Raw genomic sequence first — 18,111 nt, 5'->3', positions numbered from 1 at the left:
TTTTAAAATTACGCTCAATTTTCTCCCCTAATATTATTCAAGTAATAGCCATCTTGTATTTGGAATGCAATCAGCCAAATAGTTGTATAAATATAAATGTGTTTTCTTCCTCTTTTTCTTTTTTTAAGGTCTCTAAACAAACCAGCCTTCATACATTTTTTCTGACATTATTTCCTGAGGGGTACCTTAAAAGCAATTAAAGTTGCTAAAAAGGGGCATTTAAAAAAAAAAAAATCTACACAGGAAAAAGCCAATTAACTTAAAGGCTATTAAAAACAGAAGTGTGTTTTAATCGCAAATGGAAGATCACCTTTATTTAACATTCAAGGTCTCGCATGTCATTTAAAATACAGTTTGCTTTTTAAATGTGTGGCTTTTTTTAAAAAAAAAAAAGTTACCTCTCGTTATTGTGTAGCACATTTAGAAATGATTTTTTTTTAAATTAAAAAAAAATTGAAAGTGAAGTGTGCTAATGGATGTCGTTTTAATTGCTCGCCCAAGTTTAAGCAGCAATTTTCTTTCAGAGAAGGGGTACTTCCATGTTGTCGAATTCTTGTTATTTTTAAGGGAAGAACAACCTTGTGCTTTACTAAAATGTTACCCAACAAGTAAAAAAGCAAGCACGACAGTTTGAGATTCCTCATTATATCAAACCCCCTGTACTTGCATTTCAGTATTAACCATCTGAATTGAGAGTTAATTGGAGAAAATATTATGGTCAGCTTTACTGCATTAGCTATATATTATGGGTATCAAACTCCCATGAGTGGGCAGGCCAGATCTGGCCTGTGGGGCCGGCCTGGGAAGAGCAAAGGATGGGCCCACAGTATCTCTTCCAGTGAAAACAGAGCTCGGAAAGACGGCGCTGGACGCTTGCCCTCTGCTGCTTAGGGTTCTGGACAGCGCCGATGTCCAGGAATCCTCCACATGGTCTGAGAGGGACGGCGAGGCTCCTCTGGTAGACTAGAGTTTGGTCCTCTCCCTGGTCTCACCTTCCTCTGCTGGAGACAATGGATCCCTCCAACCTCACCCGGACCACCACAGGTGCCCCTGAGATGAGTAACATCGAGCTGTCCATGTCCACTCTGGCCACCCACCCACCCCCCGAGGTCAAACACAACCCTTATGTGGCCCTCAATGAAATGTGTTTGACACTTCTGCTATATACAGTTTGGGGCCAAAGACTAAACCAATAGGTTCATCTGATATAAAGGTAAAGGTAAAGGTTCCCCTCACACATATGTGCTGGTCGTTCCTGACTCTAGTGGGCGGTGCTCACCTCTGTTTCTAAACCGAAAATCCAGTGCTGTCCGAAGACGTCTCCGTGGTCATGTGGCCGACATGACTAAACGCCAAAGGCACACGGAACACTGTTACCTTCCCACCAAAGGTGGTCCCTATTTTTCTACTTGCATTTTTTACTTGCTTTCGAACGGCTATGTTGGCAAAAGCTGGGACAAGTAACGGGACCTCACCCCGTTACGCCGCACTAGGGATTCGAACCGCTGAACTGCCGACCTTTCGATCGACAAGCTCAGCGTCTTAGCCACTGAGACACAAACAATGCGAACAGGTCTAAAAATGTCTTTTCCAAGTTTTGGGTTGGTTAGAAATGGCCGTAACTGACAAATAGTTCATTATGACCCTATTAATTCAGTCTTTCCTTGAAACACCTGTGTCTCGTCTTCCTTCTGTGGCAAGACGGATACTTTGCCTTGGTGATGCTGTTAAATAACTACTTCGTCCAAGCCAAGAGCAATTTAATTAGGGTAGCAGAAGTTTGTGCCTAATGAAGGTAATGCTGCAGAATGCCTTTTTATTGTGATATTGTGTACAGGGCCAATTTGTAATGAATGTTAAGGTTACGCTGTTCAAAATGGTTGGCACGCACTGAAACTTTAAGCCAAAAGTGACAGAGGTTTTAAAACTTCCAATCCAAAGAGTTGGTTTGAGTATATTATAAATGTATAGGGAGCCCTTGACTTATGACCACAAATTTATGTCGCGAAGGGAGACATTTGTTAAGTGAGTTTTGCCTCATTATTTTACGAATTTTCTTGCCACTGGGATTAAGCAAATCACTGCAGTTGTTAAGTTAGCAACATGGTTGTTAAGGGAATCTGGCCTCCCTACCTTGACTTCACTTATCAGAAGGTCACAAAAGGTGAACGTATGACCCCCGGGACACTGCCACCGTCATAAATACGAGTCAGTTGCCAAGCATCCGAATTTTGATCACAACGTTCATGAGAATGCTGCAGCAGTCAAAAGCTTTTCAGTGCCGTTGTAACTTCCAATGATCACTAAATAAACGATTATAACTTGAGAACTATCCGTGTTCTTATACAAAATAATCCCAATCCGTTGTCTAGTTTATTCCCGTGGAATATTAAGCGGAGGGATCTATGATTCACGGCTAATTTTCAGCAAGGCTTGAAAATTTTCAGAATGTAGTAATGTTAATAATTAGAAAGCAGAAGCTGTGATTTGCTGGAGGACAAAAGGATGTCTACATTAGGTATCACTTTTCATGATAGTTACGGAAATGCAGTTTCAATTGCTCAAACTGAATACATTTTGCATTCCGTAATTCCAGGGTCTGCATTTCTGCTAACTGGAGACTATGATTGAGCAAATGTATCTTCACATTGTCAAGAGCAGATTTACAGATTAAGAGAGTTTGGAAGGGACCTTGTAGGTCATCCAGTCCAACTCCCCGCCCAAGCAGACCCCACACCGCAGTCCAGTCTCTTCTTGAAAGCTTCCAGTGATGAAGCTCCCACAGCTTCCGAAGGCAACTTCTGTTCCATCGGTGGATTGCTCTCAGTGTCAGAACATTTCTCCTTATTTCCAGGTTGAATCTCTCCTTGGTCAGTTTCCATCCATTATTCCTTGTCTGGCCTTTGGGTGCCTTGGAAAATAGCTTGATCCCTTCCTCTCTGTGGCAGCCCCTCAAATATTGGAAGACTGTTGTCATGTCTCCCCTGGTCCTTCTCTTCAGTAGACTAGCCATGCCCAGTTCCTGCAACCGTTCATCGTATGTTTTAGTCTCCAGTCCCCTAAATATCTTGGTTGCTCTTCTCTGCACTCTTTCTAGAGTCTCAACAACTTTTTTATAGTGCGATGACCAAAACTGGATGCAGTGTTCAGTGCGACTTTTGCTCTTACATTTTCGTTACTGCCTTTGTTTAGTTTGTTGCTTCGTCCCTCCTAGATGTCCTCCAGTTTTGTCATCCGTTTCTTATTTCGGAAGCCCATTTATATCTTGTTTTCCACTCTCACCTTTCCGTGTTCTCTGTTTCTACCACCTTGATTTCCTTGCCTTCTCTCTGTCAACAGTTTGCAAAGCTTCTTCCTTGAAATGGTTTGACAATGTGACCTCCTCTGTCATATTTGCTTAGCTTAGGTGAAGGGTGATGGGTGAACAATGCAGAAAGAATGTTGTGTTAGGGGAAAGGGTTTGTGCTAACATTTCAAGGTTGCTTGCGCTGACGACATCAGGCTTACAGCTGCAATATTAAGTGTTCACGCAACTGTTAACATTACAATCTTATTTACAACTGCACTAAATTTCATTCTGTTCAAGCCCACATATATCTGTACGTGTATGCCCTGAAAGCTATTTAAAGTTTGTTTGTTTGTTCTTTTTATAACATATTTGGCTAGCTTCCATATTTTTCTTCAGAATGACCAGGTGATAAAAGATGAAACTTCAGGAAACACAGTTTTCTTATGTGGAACTGGCTGCTGAAAATCCTATTTTTGTGTGTGTGTGACTGGCTTACACTATCTTTCTCTACTCTGATTACTTTCTTTGTTTCTCTTCCTTTCTACTTAAAGAGGAAGAAAATGTCGGATAGACTTTTCCTAGGATATGACAAGCATATGAATTCTTTCCCAGTATTTGTGAACACTGGAGGGCTGCAATACTATAGGATAACTGGGATTGTATAGTTTGTCATTAAAAATGTATTGAGAAACTTGGAACAGAGCTGCAAATGGTAGTACTAAGTGGTTGGGATACGGAGAGGAACTGACAGTTGAGTCAATAACGTGGCCAATCAATGAATGTATGGTTATCCATTCAAACAGAATTGATTCCAGGCTCTCTAGTCTTGAGAGGGCATTGGCCCACTCCGAAAACACATCTTCCTTTAAAAAGTTTTACCTCTCCTAAAGGAGCAGTGTATCCTGGCTCCCTGAACAGACCTGCCTAATGAAAGGAGACCAGCTTACAACATTTATAGAGAAGGTTTTTTTTTTTTTTAAATCTGATTTATATGCCGCCCTTCTCCAGAGACTCAGAGCGGCTTACAATGCGTTAAGCAATAGCCTTCATATTTTTGTATATTTATACAAAGTCAGCTTATTGCCCCCACAAACTGGCTCCTCAATTTACCTACCTTAGAAAGGATGGAAGGCTGAGTCAACCTTGAGCCTGGTGAGATTCGAACTTACAGTAATTGCAGACAGCTGGTGTTAATCACAATGCTATCAGTCTGCTGAGCCACCAGGCCCTGTTAGCCACCAAGTTAGTTTTATTGCATTAAGATTCCCTGGTGGCCCGGTGGTTAGAAGGCAGTATTGCAGGCAAACTCTGCCTCCAGCGTGGAGTTCGATCCTGACAGGGCCTGAGGTTGACTCAGCCTTCCAAGGCAGGGGCGTCAAATTCGATTTCATTGAGGGCCGCATCAGGGTTGAGGTTGACCCTGGGGGCCCGGGGGGGCATGGCCAGGTGGTCACAGCTGACTGGGTGTGCATAGGCAGTGTGGGTGTTGCCAGCTTGATGTCGCTCACTTCAGGGGGCACTTGTGGGGGCCCAGGCGGGACTGGGGGATCCATTGTTTCCAGTGCATGCCCAGGGGACAGGGTGGGGGTGACTCTTTGCTGGCTTCAGGACGGTCCCACGGATCTAAGGCTGATTGTGTTCCAGCCCAGATGGCCGCCACCAAGTTATAGATCAATGCCTGGCTGGCCTGGGCTGGGACTGAGGCAACACCAGGGCCCAGTCCTTCGCTGTTTCCAGGCCAGCCCCGCAGGCCAGATCTAACCATATTGGAGACCCCCGTCTCATTTCTGCGGGCTCAGCTTTTTACAACACATTCTAAAAAAGCAAAAAGAAAATTGAGTAGCCTCCTAAACTGTACTTAACCGGCATTAAACTCACCACAAGAGCCGTGGTGGTGCAGTGGTTAGAATGCAGTATTGCAGGCTAATTCTGCCAACAGTTCGATCCTGACAGGCTCAAGGTTGACTTCAGCCTTCCATCCTTCCGAGGTGGGTAAAATGAGGACCCAGATTGTTGGGGGGTAAGAAGCTGATTCTGTAAACCGCTTTGAGAGAGCTGTAAAGCACCATGAAGCGGTATATAAATCTAAGTGCTATTGCTATGTTCTATTGTACTTAATTATTTAATTTCTCCACTGCACATCTCATTTAAGTGACTCTATAGAGAAGCTTAAACTTGGATCCTAATGGGCATGCTGTGAATTTGACATTATTTACAAATCATTTTTTTTAGGAACAATCATTTGTTACCTTTTCTATTATAGAAGGACATCAGATACTTCCATTTATGAGCAAGGACAAGGGCATCTCTGCTTTTGGAAAACTCCTTCGCTTTTCCTAACCAAATGGTGAATATTTTTGCGGAAAAAGCAAGCAAGCAAACGAAATATAATATATGACTCGACAAATAGCTATTTCGCTAAAGGAAATAGGAAACTATAACATTTATCTCCTTCCTGGTACATATACCGCAAGAAAAATGTCCTGTGTCTTCCTCAGAACATTTAACGCTCTCATCTTGACATGATTAATTATATCCAAATCAGAAAAAAAAAATAAGGCGAATCAATTCTGAACTATATAGAAAACGTTTTCAAACACAATTTCTACCAATCAAACAGCAAAGTTTGGGCCAGGATGAAATCCAGCAGGTTCTGACAGGTTCTGGAGAATCGGTAGCGGAAATGTTGAGTAGTTCGGAGAACTGGCAAATACCACCTCTGGTTGGCCTCAGAGTGGGGTGGGAATGGAGATTCTGCAATATCCTTCCCCCAGGAGTGGGGAGGGAATGGGGATTTTGCAGTATTCTTCCCCTGCCACGCCCACCAAGCCATGTCCACCACGCCCCCAAACCACGCCCACAGAACCGGTAGTAAAAAATATTGGATTTCACCACTAGTTTGGGCTAGAAAAAAAAATATGTTTAAAAAACCTATTTATGTTTACACAGAAGTGCTAAACTGAAAGTTCTCAAAGATGTTTGTCAAATTTTAAAATCAGACTTTATCATTTGCTATTAAGAATGGAATTCTCATTTCAAGCCAGTCCTTTTTAGTTTTCATTTTTAGTTCTAGATATATGTGGAGAAGCTAAGTAACTAGAAATATTTTTTTCCTCTGATTATTGTATTATCTATAGCAGGGGTGGATCACAATAGATTTATTCTAGGGCTAGATGAGCATTGAGTCCTTCGGGAGAAGGGCGGTATAGAAATTGAATGAATGAATGAATGAATGAATGAATGAATGAATGAATGAATGAATGAATGAATGAATGAATAAATAAATAAATAAATAAATTGTAGTTCTCTTCCATGGGCCGGCCAGCCGGGAGGGTGGGGGAGATGGAACTGACGCCTCCTACAGCATCCTGCCGGCCAAAACAGGGCACGGGGCGGGGGGGGCATGTGTGGTCCGCTGCCCCATTTTTGGCCTGGACAGCCTCCTCCAGCCCTCTGCTGAACAAAATGGGGTGTGGGGGCATGTGCCCCCTCCATTTTGGCTGCCAGAAGCACCGTGGGCCAGTCCTTTGCTATTTACAGGCCGGCCCTGCGGGCCAGATTTAAGCACCCTATGGGCCAGATCCACGTTAGGGTTTGATACCCCTGATCTATAGGAATTATAGGAAAAAATGTTCATATCACTTCAGTATGTAAGGATAGATGATAGATAGATAGATAGATAGATAGATGATAGATAGATAGATAGATAGATAGATAGATAGATAGATAGATAGATAGATGATAAATAGATGATAAACAGATAGATGATAGATAGATAGACAGATAAATAGATGATAGATAGATAGATAGATAGATAGATAGATAGATAGATAGATAGATAGATAAATGATAAATAGATGATAAACAGATAGATGATAGATAGACAGATAGATAGATAGATAGATAGATAGATAGATAGATAGATAGATAGATAGATAGATAGATAGATAGATAGACGGACGGGTAGATGGGTAGATGGATAAATAGATGACAGACAGAGATGATAGATAGATAGATGATAGACAGATAGGTGATAGACAGATAGGTGATACATAGATGATAGATAGGTAGATGACAGACAGATAGATGATAGATAGCTAGCTAGCTAGCTAGATAGATAGATAGATAGATAGATAGATAGATAGATAGATAGATAGACAGACAGATAGATAGATAGATGATAGATAGATAGATAGATAGATAGATAGATAGATAGATAGATAGATAGATAGATAGAAGAGGGAGACATGTTATCACTTCTGATTTTTAAAGATCTCAAAACAACAATTCTCTTACAATTCAGCCAATGGATGGAATTTGCAAGGCTGCTTTGAAAGTTTAAGAACTGAACTGAGTGTTTGTTACATTTGTCTTTTAAGAAGATACTGGTCATCAGAAATGTATGGATTGATAAACTGATATAGCTTGTAATTCATGTACTCCTCAAGAGGCAACTTTCGCAATAATTCATTTTAGAGTAAAACTAGTACTGCAGATGCCTAAATTGCTACCCTATATAATAGATATCCACAACCTACAATTATGTTTAACCGCATTCTAGGAAAATTAAATTTAGTCTAGCTAGAATTTGAATTTGCTCTGCCATCAGCGCAAAGTTCAACGCTCACATCAAATGCACACAATGTCTGATATGTATTTTAGATTTGTAAAAAGCTTTCTACAAGTCTACTCACCTGGGGCACCCACCCTTTTGTCTACTCCACAAGACTGTTTAGGGACCGCAACCAGGTGTGTTGAGATTACAGACGTTGATCAAAGCAGTCGTGCGATGTTTCATTTAACAACCGCTTTGCTCAATGTCCAAGATTGCGGTCCCAATGGTTCTTAAGCAAGGGCTACCCTCAAACCCAAATTTGTATATTCTTTTAATAAACACAAAAAAAATGCACAAAGAGTAAACTACCCCCTAAATTTTAAGCAAAAAAAATTACAACACTACATAAGTTTTTTACCCTTCTACCCATGTTTCCCCAAAAATAAGACCGGATCTTATTTTCTTTTGGACCCCCCAAATAAGCACTTGGGCTTTTTTTTTTTTTTTTTTTTTAATTTGATTTATATGCCGCCCTTCTCCGGAGACTCAGGGCGGCTTACAATGCGTTAAGCAATAGCCTTCATTCTTTTGTATATTTTATACAAAGTCAGCTTATTGCCCCCACAAACTGGGTCCTCATTTCACCTACCTTAGAAAGGATGGAAGGCTGAGTCAACCTTGAGCCTTGGAGAGATTCGAACCAGCAGAAATTTTGGGGGGAGTCTTATTTTTTTCCCATGTATGGGAGGCCCACTTCTTTGGCTTGCTCGTGGCGGGTCAAGAGGTTGTGTGGTTTGCCAGTGCTGCCGCCATGAGGCAGGGAGGTGGAGCTTACCTCAGGGACCCCACAGCCAGGCCATCCACACCCAGACACCTGCCTCGCCTTGTGGCCACGGCACCTACGCACCACTCGGCCTCCTCCATCGCAGCCACAAGCAAGCAGAAGTGGGCCGATGACCACATGTGCTCCTGCTGCACATGGCTGCTGTTGCTGCCATCGCAAGGCAGGTGTCGGGGCATGGACGGCTTGGCTGCAGGGGCCCTGAGGTAAGCCAGTGTGGGGCAGCTCCGCCACCCCTCCACCTCACCTTGAGGCTGCAGCACCGTCCGGCTGCAGACAGAATTGGCAGTCAGCCGGCTGTGCAGGCTCTTAAGTAGGGCTTATTTTGGAGGGTAGGGCTTTTATTAGGTGCATGCAGTGGTGGGATTCAGTCAGTTCGCACCTATTTGGGAGAACCAGTTGTTAATTTTCTAGGCAGTTTGGAGAACTGGTTGTTGGAAGAAATGTTATTTTGGTTTTTTTTCCACTTTACAGGGCTAATCCTGTAAGGAAGACAGGAAGGAAACATTCTGGTGTTGTTTCTAGCCTAATCTTTATTGCCCTGCTTACAGAAACTGCCTCTCTGGTTAACCCTTATTACATTGTAACCGCTAAGGCGAAGCGCCCATCGACCTGAGTGACATTGAGTTGGCCACTCCCACACAGTCACATGACCACCAAGTCACACCTACCCAGTTGGTCATTAGGGCAGAGAACCGGTTGTTAAATTATTTGAATCCCACCACTGGGCGCATGCCTAATAAAAACATGCTAGGGTTTATTTTTGGGATAGGTCTTATTTCTGGGGAAACAGGGTACATATCAGGTTTAAAATATCTCCTGTTAAAATCTCTGTGCATATGGTGAATTTACATGGCAGGAAAATAGTTTCCTTCCCCCAAGAAAACATCCAGAGCCTTGATCTTGAATTGCCGTTTGCCTCTCATATAACTATTCTTCTTTTTGAGGCTAACAGAATTATGCTTTTCTCTCTCGAAGGAACCACGCGCGCACCGTACCCTCCCTCGCAGAACAGATTTACGTATTTATAGACCTTCCCCCCCCAAGCCGCATCTTCTAACCATTTCGTTGGGGGGGGGGAGTGTTTCACCCTGGCAACACGTTGAAGCTATTTTATCTAACGGTAAATGCAACTAAATGAAAATTGTTCCCTGCGTTATTAGATTTTTAAGCATCAACTGCCCCTTTGATAAAGGAACCTCAAGGATCCTTTTTTCTCCCCCTCCCTTTCCTCACAGCCAAAAGGTGATCGTGCTTCCTAGAATTTGTCGAGATTGCCCAAGAAACGGGCGTAAAAAAACTCATCCATCATTGTGAGCCCCTGGTCAGGGACTGACAGTGCAGTAAATATCTTCCACAGCAGCCTTTTAATGTACAAGCTGTTTTCGGTAGGGATTTTCACCAGTCACATAAAACACACTGTCATGAGTGACTGCCTGGGCTCCAAAGTCATTACAATTGGGATGATGGAACATCTTTCAGCGCATAACCCAAAAAAGAAAAGAAGGAAAGGGAAGGGGGGCAAAAAACCCCTTTTAAATGTCATGTCAAGTTTGTTGAAGCCATTTTCAAGCCTCGTTCAAGGTTACATGAATATTGAATATTCCTTTTTGTAAAAAACAAAAAAAAAGTTTGCGATCTCAAGAGGTTCGTTAAAAAGGGAGATCACAACGGAGTGCATTTGAAGTTTGACTGAGTTATTGTTTAAGGTCTCCCGCTTTAAGTTTAAAAAAAAAAATCTGTAATTCTTTTTTTTTTTTTTTTTACACTCCATCAAGCGCATTCTGGGAACAAACAAAGGGTTAGGCAATGACATTTCTAGGACTTTCCAGCACAGGAATTTTGGAAGACAGGGCCGAACTAAACTGGGCTTCAGTCTGATCCCATAAGCCAGGGGTGTCAAACTCAATTTCATTGAGGACTGCCTTGGGGGACCGGGGTGGGCAGGGCCAGGGTGGGCGTGGGCGTGGCCAGCTCAACGTCACTTGTGTCAGGGGCGCCGGTGGTGTCCTGAGCACTCTGCTAGCGAAAACGGGCTCCCGAGCTCCGTTTTTGGCTGCAACGGCCTCCTGAAACACTCTGCCAGTGGACACAGAGCTCGGGAGGGTCGCCAGCGGCCCTCACAAACTCTGTTTCAGCTGCAACAGCCTCCTGAAACACTCTGCCAGTGGACACGGAGCTCGGGAGGGTTGCCAGCGGCCCTCACAAACTCTGTGTCAGCTGCAACGGCTTCCTGAAACACTTTGCCAGTGGACACAGAGCTCGGGAGGGTCGCCAGCGGCCCTCACAAACTCTGTTTCAGCTGCAACGGCCTCCTGAAACAGTCTGCCAGTGGACACGGAGCTCGGGAGGGTTGCCAGCGGCCCTCACAAGCTCTGTTTTCAGCTGCAACGGCCTCCTGAAACTCTCTGCCAGTGAAAACAGAGCTTGTGAGGGCCACGGGTGACCCTCCCAAGCTCCATTTTCGCTGGCAGAGGCACCACAGGCTGGTCCTTCCCTGTTTCCAGGGCAGCCCCGTGTGCCAGATCTAAGCACTCCGTGGGCTGGATCCGGCCTGTGGGCCTTCAGTTTAACACCTCTCCTCTAGAATACTTCTGGAAAAACCTTTAAGCTCCTTCAGTGCGATATCTCAGACATTTTTATAAATTCTTTGAATGAATTGCATTTATCTCAACATAGGCAGAACCTACGTATTGTACTCATTTTCATGAATCGAGGGATATAAAAATCCGTACTTCCCTTTGATTCCTGTCAGAACTATATTCTTATGTCTCAGCACATGGAGCTCCATTTTCGCTAGTAGAGGCACCGCGGGCCAGTCCTTTGTTTCCAGGTCAGCCCCGTGGGCCAAATCCGGCCCCCGGGCCTGCCATAAACTGTCAGATTCTTTCATAGATCCTCTACTTACATCCAATTTTTTTTCTTCCTAAACAAGACAGTCGTTCAGTGAATTTTGTTCCATTTTTACGGCCTCACTCACCATGTTGGTTAAGGGTAAACACTGCAGTTGTTAAGATAGTATCACATTGTTAAATGAATCCGGCTTCCTCATTGACTTTGCTTGCCACATGATCACGTGGATCACACTGCAACCGTCACAAATACGAGTCAGTTGCTAAGCGTCCGAATTTGGGTCATGTGACTGTAGGGATGTTGCAGCGGTGGTAAGTGTGAAAAAAACCGTTGTGAGTCACTTATTTTCAGGGCCATTGTAACTTCAGACGGTCACTAAACGAACTGTTGTAAGTCAAGGATTACCTGTATCATTTTTTTTAACTGGCAGGAGACTGAATTATATATGAAAAGGGGGCTTTTGCCTTTTATTGAAATGATCACACTTATTTATGGACACATGTTTATAAGAAAAAAGGAGTGGTGCAGTGGCCTAGAGGTGGAGCTCTCGCTTCACAATCAGGAGGTTGTGAATTCGATCCTGGGTGGAGGCAGATATTTCTCTCTCTGGGCACCATGAGAATGTATCTGCTGAATATAACTCTGCATTGTCGACCGGAAGGGTATCCGGCCTGTAAACACTGATCTCTATTTAGTTTCCCAGACTCCACCCCACAAGGGATTATGGGGTCATTAAAAGAAGAAGATGTTTATAAGAAATATATATATCCCTATTTGGTATAGCTTCAGTTGCAAAATAACTTTATTTGAGTTTTCAAGTTATTTTGTCTTTAGGCTGGGAAGTCCTGTTAATTGACTCATTGTCATGACTGTAAACTTCAGGAGGCTCTCCTCACAGTCACTCATGCCCTTGTCACCTCACGGTTAGACTATAGTTGGTCCAGAATGCAGTTGCGCGAGCTGTTGTGGGTGCCCCTAGATACACCCACATTACAATTCTCCGCGAGCTGTACTGGCTCCCTATTGGTCTCCGGTCACAATTCAAGGTGTTGGTTATTACCTTTAAAGCCCTACATGGCTCAGGGCCAGGCTATCTTCGAGACCGCCTTCTACCACATAGCTCCCAGCGACCGGTAAGATCCCACAGAGTTGGTCTCCTCCGGGTCCCGTCAGCTAAACAATGCCGGCTGGCGGGCCCGCAGGGGAGGACCTTCTCTGTGGCTGCCCGGGCTCTCTGGAACCAGTTACCTCCTGAGGTCCAGACTACCCCCATCCTATTGGCCTTCCGGAAAGCGGTGAAAACCTGGCTTTTCCGGCAGGCTTGGGGCCGTTGATCTCGCTGTTGCGATCTTGTGAGATCCGGCCATGAATGGTGCGCATGGGCTTTTAATGTTTTTTAAAATGTTTTTATAATGTTTTTAATAATTTTCCTATGTTTTTTTGTTTTGTTTTGTTTTGTTTTGTTTTGTTTTGTTTTGCTTTGTTTTGTTTTGTTTTGTTTTGTTTTGTTTTGTTTTTGCTGTAAGCCGCCCAGAGTCCCTTGGAGTTGGGCGGCATAGAAATGCGATCAATTAAATTAAATTAAACTTATTTTGGGATAGGGTAGGGTAGGATAGAGAGTATTGAAATGAAGGATGGGATAAGATAGAGTAGGGTAGGATAGGGTAGGATAGGATAGGATAGGATAGGATAGGATAGGATAGGATAGGATAGGATAGGATAGGATAGGATAGAGAATATTGGAATGGAATGGAATGGAATGGAATAGAAGGATAGGAAAGGAAAGGAAAGGAAAGGAAAGGAAAGGAAAGGAAAGGAAAGGAAAGGAAAGGAAAGGAAAGGATAGGGAATATTGGAATGAGGAATAGAATTTAGAATAGAATAGGAGGATAGGATAGGATAGGATAGGATAGGATAGGATAGGATAGGATAGGGAATATTGGAATGAAGAATAGAACAGAACAGAAGAGAATAGAGAGCATTGGAATGAAGGATAGGATAGGATAGAACAGAATTTTATTGTCACTTTAAATGTACACTAATCAGCATACTTTAAAATGAAATTTCACTGCAGTCTGCTCTCAAAAAAGATAACCATTATGCATATACCCACACACATATGACACAGGGAAACATCACAATCTAGTTTGAACATATACATACATATAAAACCTCTCTCCATTGAAGGAAGGAAGGAAAAGTAATATGAAAGAAAGAAAGAAAGTAAGTAAGTTGAGGGAAATTATCTAAAACAAGAAAAATTGTAACGGTTTCTCTAGGGTTTCTGCAGAATTTAAACAAGTGACCTCTAGGCTAAGCAAAGATCTCAACCATCGTGTTATTTTAGCAATGCTGGTAAAATCAGCCATTGACACTCTCAGAGTGCTTGATAACCATTGGCTCATTGGAGGGGTGATCCATCCATCCACCAAGTGACCAATGAACGGCTGAGGTAAACCTGCAAGTATCTGAAGCATTGTAACCCCTGATTAACATGAGCAGCCAAGGTAATATATCAGGACTAAGTGTGCTTCAAAAATCAAGCAGAGATCTGTACTCTGAGGTTGCTTTGAAGGGCAGTGGAGCTTAGTAGAAGGTGTGGACGTCCCTTTCTCTCCTCCAAAAGGAGTTGGTGGTAAACCGTAAAGGTAAACTCTACCCAGTTGTGAAATCCAAATTTTTTTACTACCGGTTCTGTGGGTGTGGCTTAGTGGGCGTGGCATTGCTTGGTGGGCGTGGCAGGGGAAGGATACTGCAAAATCTACATTCCCTCCTCACTCCTGGGAGAAGGATATTGCAAAATCTCCATTCCCACCCCACTCTGGGACCAGCCAGAGGTGGTATTTGCCGGTTCTCTGAACTCAAAATTTCCGCTACCGGTTCTCCAGAACCTGCTGGATTTCACCCCTGGCTCTACCAATATTGTAAATGGGTCAATCTGTGTTATGCACCTCACTGTAGTGTACAGCAAAAAAATTGTTTTTTTTTTTTTCTTCTCATACAGAAAACCAAAAAGCACCAACAGGAGAGAAGTTGCATCCCCACCACAATATGAACGGAACTTCGGTAAGGAACCTCACAAACAAGGACATTCATCGTGAAAATGAAGCTAAATCATCGGTCGAAAAGAGAAACTCTGTTGGAAAAAAGAAAGTCCCTTGTGGAGGATCCAACAGAAAGGAAGAAGTAGAACTTGGCGGTTCTAAAGGAGAAGTGATTCCTGAAGTGGAAGCTTTGCTCGCGCGATTACGAGCACTCTGAACGTTTTAACCAGTTGCATAAAATTTTGGACTCATTTAGACGTTCAGGAAAATACTTGGTTACATTATTCATAAGATTGCAGCAGTTCAGAACGATGCTTCACATCATAAATACCTGCAAGTAGCTATTAGCATATTGCTAACATTTCAGGGAGAAATATTCCTTATTTAAAACTCCCAGTCTCCACTGCTTTTCTGACATGACACACCACTTGGTAAAATATATATTTAAAAATCTTTTTAATTGCTATCACAAATAATGTTTTACATATTTTAAAGTGTGTATATATATATATACATTTTGCATGCTGCTGCATATTTGTCATTGCATTTTGAAGTACACATTCATAAATACTTTGGGTCCGAATTAAAATTGTATTACTATAATATATGGGCTTAATATTTTGCAACTGGTTGGGAGGCAATTAAAACAATGAAAACGGACTTTTTTCTATTGCTCACCTTTAAAAACTGACATGCCTTTTCACATAAACTATGGGTTGAATGTTAAAAAAAATGCAAATCAAGCTATATATGTTTACAGTTTTGTTACTAGCTCTCTGGAATGTGCAATACAATATATATCTTATAAAGTTTTATAAGTGTTTTGGAGTGTTTGGTGGGTGGCTGCATGGACTATAGATTATATGCATATATAAAATGTATTGTTATTTCCATAATAAATCTGAAATTTATATTTAACCTATAGCTGCTATTCAAATTGAAGCTCACAGCACAAATCTAAGAACCAAAGCAATTTTGTTGGTTATTTTCACATAGCCAAAGCTTAAATTTTACCATTTTTGGATTCAGGAAAACACACATACTTTTTGCTCTGTGCAAAGTTTTGTTGGATTTATCCACAAACTTTTACATTATGAATTATTATTATCATTATTATTATTATTATTATTATTATTGGAATAATTTGTGGTGATTAGAATGCAGTATTCCAGGCTGACTCTGCCCCATCCTGACCAGAGGTGGTATTCAGCAGGTTTTGACCAGTTCTGGAGAACTGGTAGCGGAAATTTTGAGTAGTTCATAATTACCGGAGAACCGGTAAATACCACCTCTGACTGGCCCCGCCCCCATCTATTCTCTGCCTCCTGAGTCTCGAGCTGATCAGGAGGAAATGGGGATTTTGCGGTAACCTTCCCCTAGAATGGAGAGGGTATGGAGATTTTACAGTATCCTTCCCCTGCCACGCCCACCAAGCCACGCCCACAGAACCGGTAGTAAAAAAAAGTTAATCCCACCACCGATCCTGACTAACTCAAGGTTGACTCAGCCTTCCATCCTTTCAAGATCGGTAAAATGAGGATTGAGATTGTTGGGGTCAATAGGCTGACTCTATAAACTGCTTAGAGAGGACTGTGAAGCGGTATATAAGTCTAAGCGCTAGTGCTTATACTTTAATTCATTTGTTCATTGCTCAACTATCTATAAATATGGCTAATCATATTGTAAAAGTGTGCACTGTGCTGTAAATTATTTGGTGACACTACTGTTTGGCGAAGAAAAGAGTAATCTTCAAAATATTGTACTGAAGGCACTATTAAAGCTTTATACTTTGCCCTATTTGTTTCTAAACAAATAAAATAATGCTGAACACATTTTATTTAAATGTATTTATATGCCATGCTCACTCATTACTATATTTCTTGTTTGTTTAAAAACAGAGACTTTTTGAACAAGCCTCTTTGCAAATATCAAACTTTATTGCTTACGTATGTGTAAAACCTACCCTTCTGGCTATTTTGTTCAGAATTCCCAAGAATCTACTAAATCATCACGGTCAGAAGGAAAAACTGAACGTTCTGGAAACGTCCAGAATATTTGTTTCTAAAACAAAATTATACCGTACTTTTCGGAGTATAAGACACATTCCACCACCACCCCCCAAAAGAGGTTGGAAATGTTGGTGCATCTTATAAACCGAATTAAGCCAATTTTGGCCTCCCGAAACTCCGTTCCGCGTGCCCCATTTTTGCTGAAAACAGGCCCGGTTTTTGCAAAAATGGGGCGCGCATAAGGTTTGGGAGGCCTGCAGAGTGCTCCTGGGGGCTGGGGAGGGCAAAAACTTTTTTTTTTCTTGTTTTCCTCGTCAAAATTTTGGTGCGTCTTATACTCCGGTATGTCTTATAGTCCAAAAAATATGGTATATCCTTTCTGCTGGGGTATTCTATACTAAAAGTTTGTTCGTATTGATCAGTGTATTGCTAGCTGGGGAATTCTGGGAGTTAATTTTGAAGAACATTGATAGAAGTTCCCTTCTTTTGGTACTGATAGAACTCTAATAGAAATAAATGACCACGTGCCACTATAATGAGAGTTTCCCTCTATACTGTAAACCGCATGGAAATAAGGCAGTGAAATAATGATGTTCCATCATGCAACGGCATTAGAAGAACGCTTGCAAAGATGGAGAGATATTCAGAGGTCACTCATCTCTGTTACAGGCTGGGTACCGCAAAACTGCCTTCAAGTCAAAGTCCAATTTTGATGGCTTCACAGCCAATTACAAGCAGTCGATTAACCCTACTTTCAGGGTTAAGGTCAGTTTGGCGGATTGAATCTCACCAAGCTCAAGGTTGACTCAGCCTTCCATCCTTCCGAGGTGGGTAAAATAAGGATCCAAATTGTTGGGGGCAATACGCTGGCTCTGTAAACCGCTTAGAGAGGGCCGGAAAACACTGAAGCGGTATATAAGTGCTATTGCTATTTCTTCTGGGAAGTGAACTATTTTTCTTTCTCTCTGTCTCCAGCAGTTAGCCAAGCTGTAGTAGAGTAGAAACCTGCCAACTTTTAGAAATATAGGTTTGTTTACAATTGACAGTCTCCCAAATTAGATTGCATTCTGCTCTTTTTTTGTATATTCAGTTGTCTTTGAACGTCAAGGAAGTTTTGCTCATTCCACCTACTCAAAAAATTGACTTTCAATAAGATAACTTTATTGTCATTTTTTTTACACACTAGCCCGCATTAAAAATGAAATTCTGTTGCCTGCTCTCAAGAGAAAATGTATATCTACCCAAACACATACATAGCACACATACACATGCTATATACATACATAAATAGATAACATACACAAACACACAAATCATCCATCCATCTATCTATCTTTCTATCTCACTGTCACATCTATGGTTTTCCATGAATGTTTTCTGGAACAGATGCAAAGATACAAAATACCTGGATATATGTATGAATTATTTTCCACTAGGGTCTAGATCGGTCATCAATCGTTCTGTATAGAAAACCTCAAATTATTAGACTACGCAAAATTTTCTTTTCATATTAAACTGAA

At 42.0% G+C, this 18,111-nt stretch overlaps 1 protein-coding gene across 2 annotated transcripts in view; it reads left to right on the top strand.

Annotated features, from left to right (window-relative positions):
- Positions 1-14,997, top strand: part of DIAPH3 (diaphanous related formin 3) — a 115,370-nt gene extending 100,373 nt beyond the window's left edge. For both annotated transcript variants that reach the window (XM_070943960.1, XM_070943961.1), the window contains exon 24: positions 14,543-14,997. In XM_070943960.1, the coding sequence (XP_070800061.1) occupies positions 14,543-14,799 (257 nt within the window). In that variant the 3' untranslated portion in view covers positions 14,800-14,997. The remainder of the gene's footprint in view (positions 1-14,542) is intronic.
- Positions 14,998-18,111: the final 3,114 nt, after the last annotated feature.

This window comes from Pituophis catenifer, unplaced genomic scaffold (genome assembly GCF_029215685.1).
Source record: "Pituophis catenifer annectens isolate HBS135680 unplaced genomic scaffold, rPitCat1.0.hap2 SCAF_4, whole genome shotgun sequence".
NCBI lineage: Eukaryota > Metazoa > Chordata > Lepidosauria > Squamata > Colubridae > Pituophis > Pituophis catenifer.
Note: the sequence above shows the minus strand (reverse complement) of the source record. Positions and strands in the feature narration are given on the sequence as shown.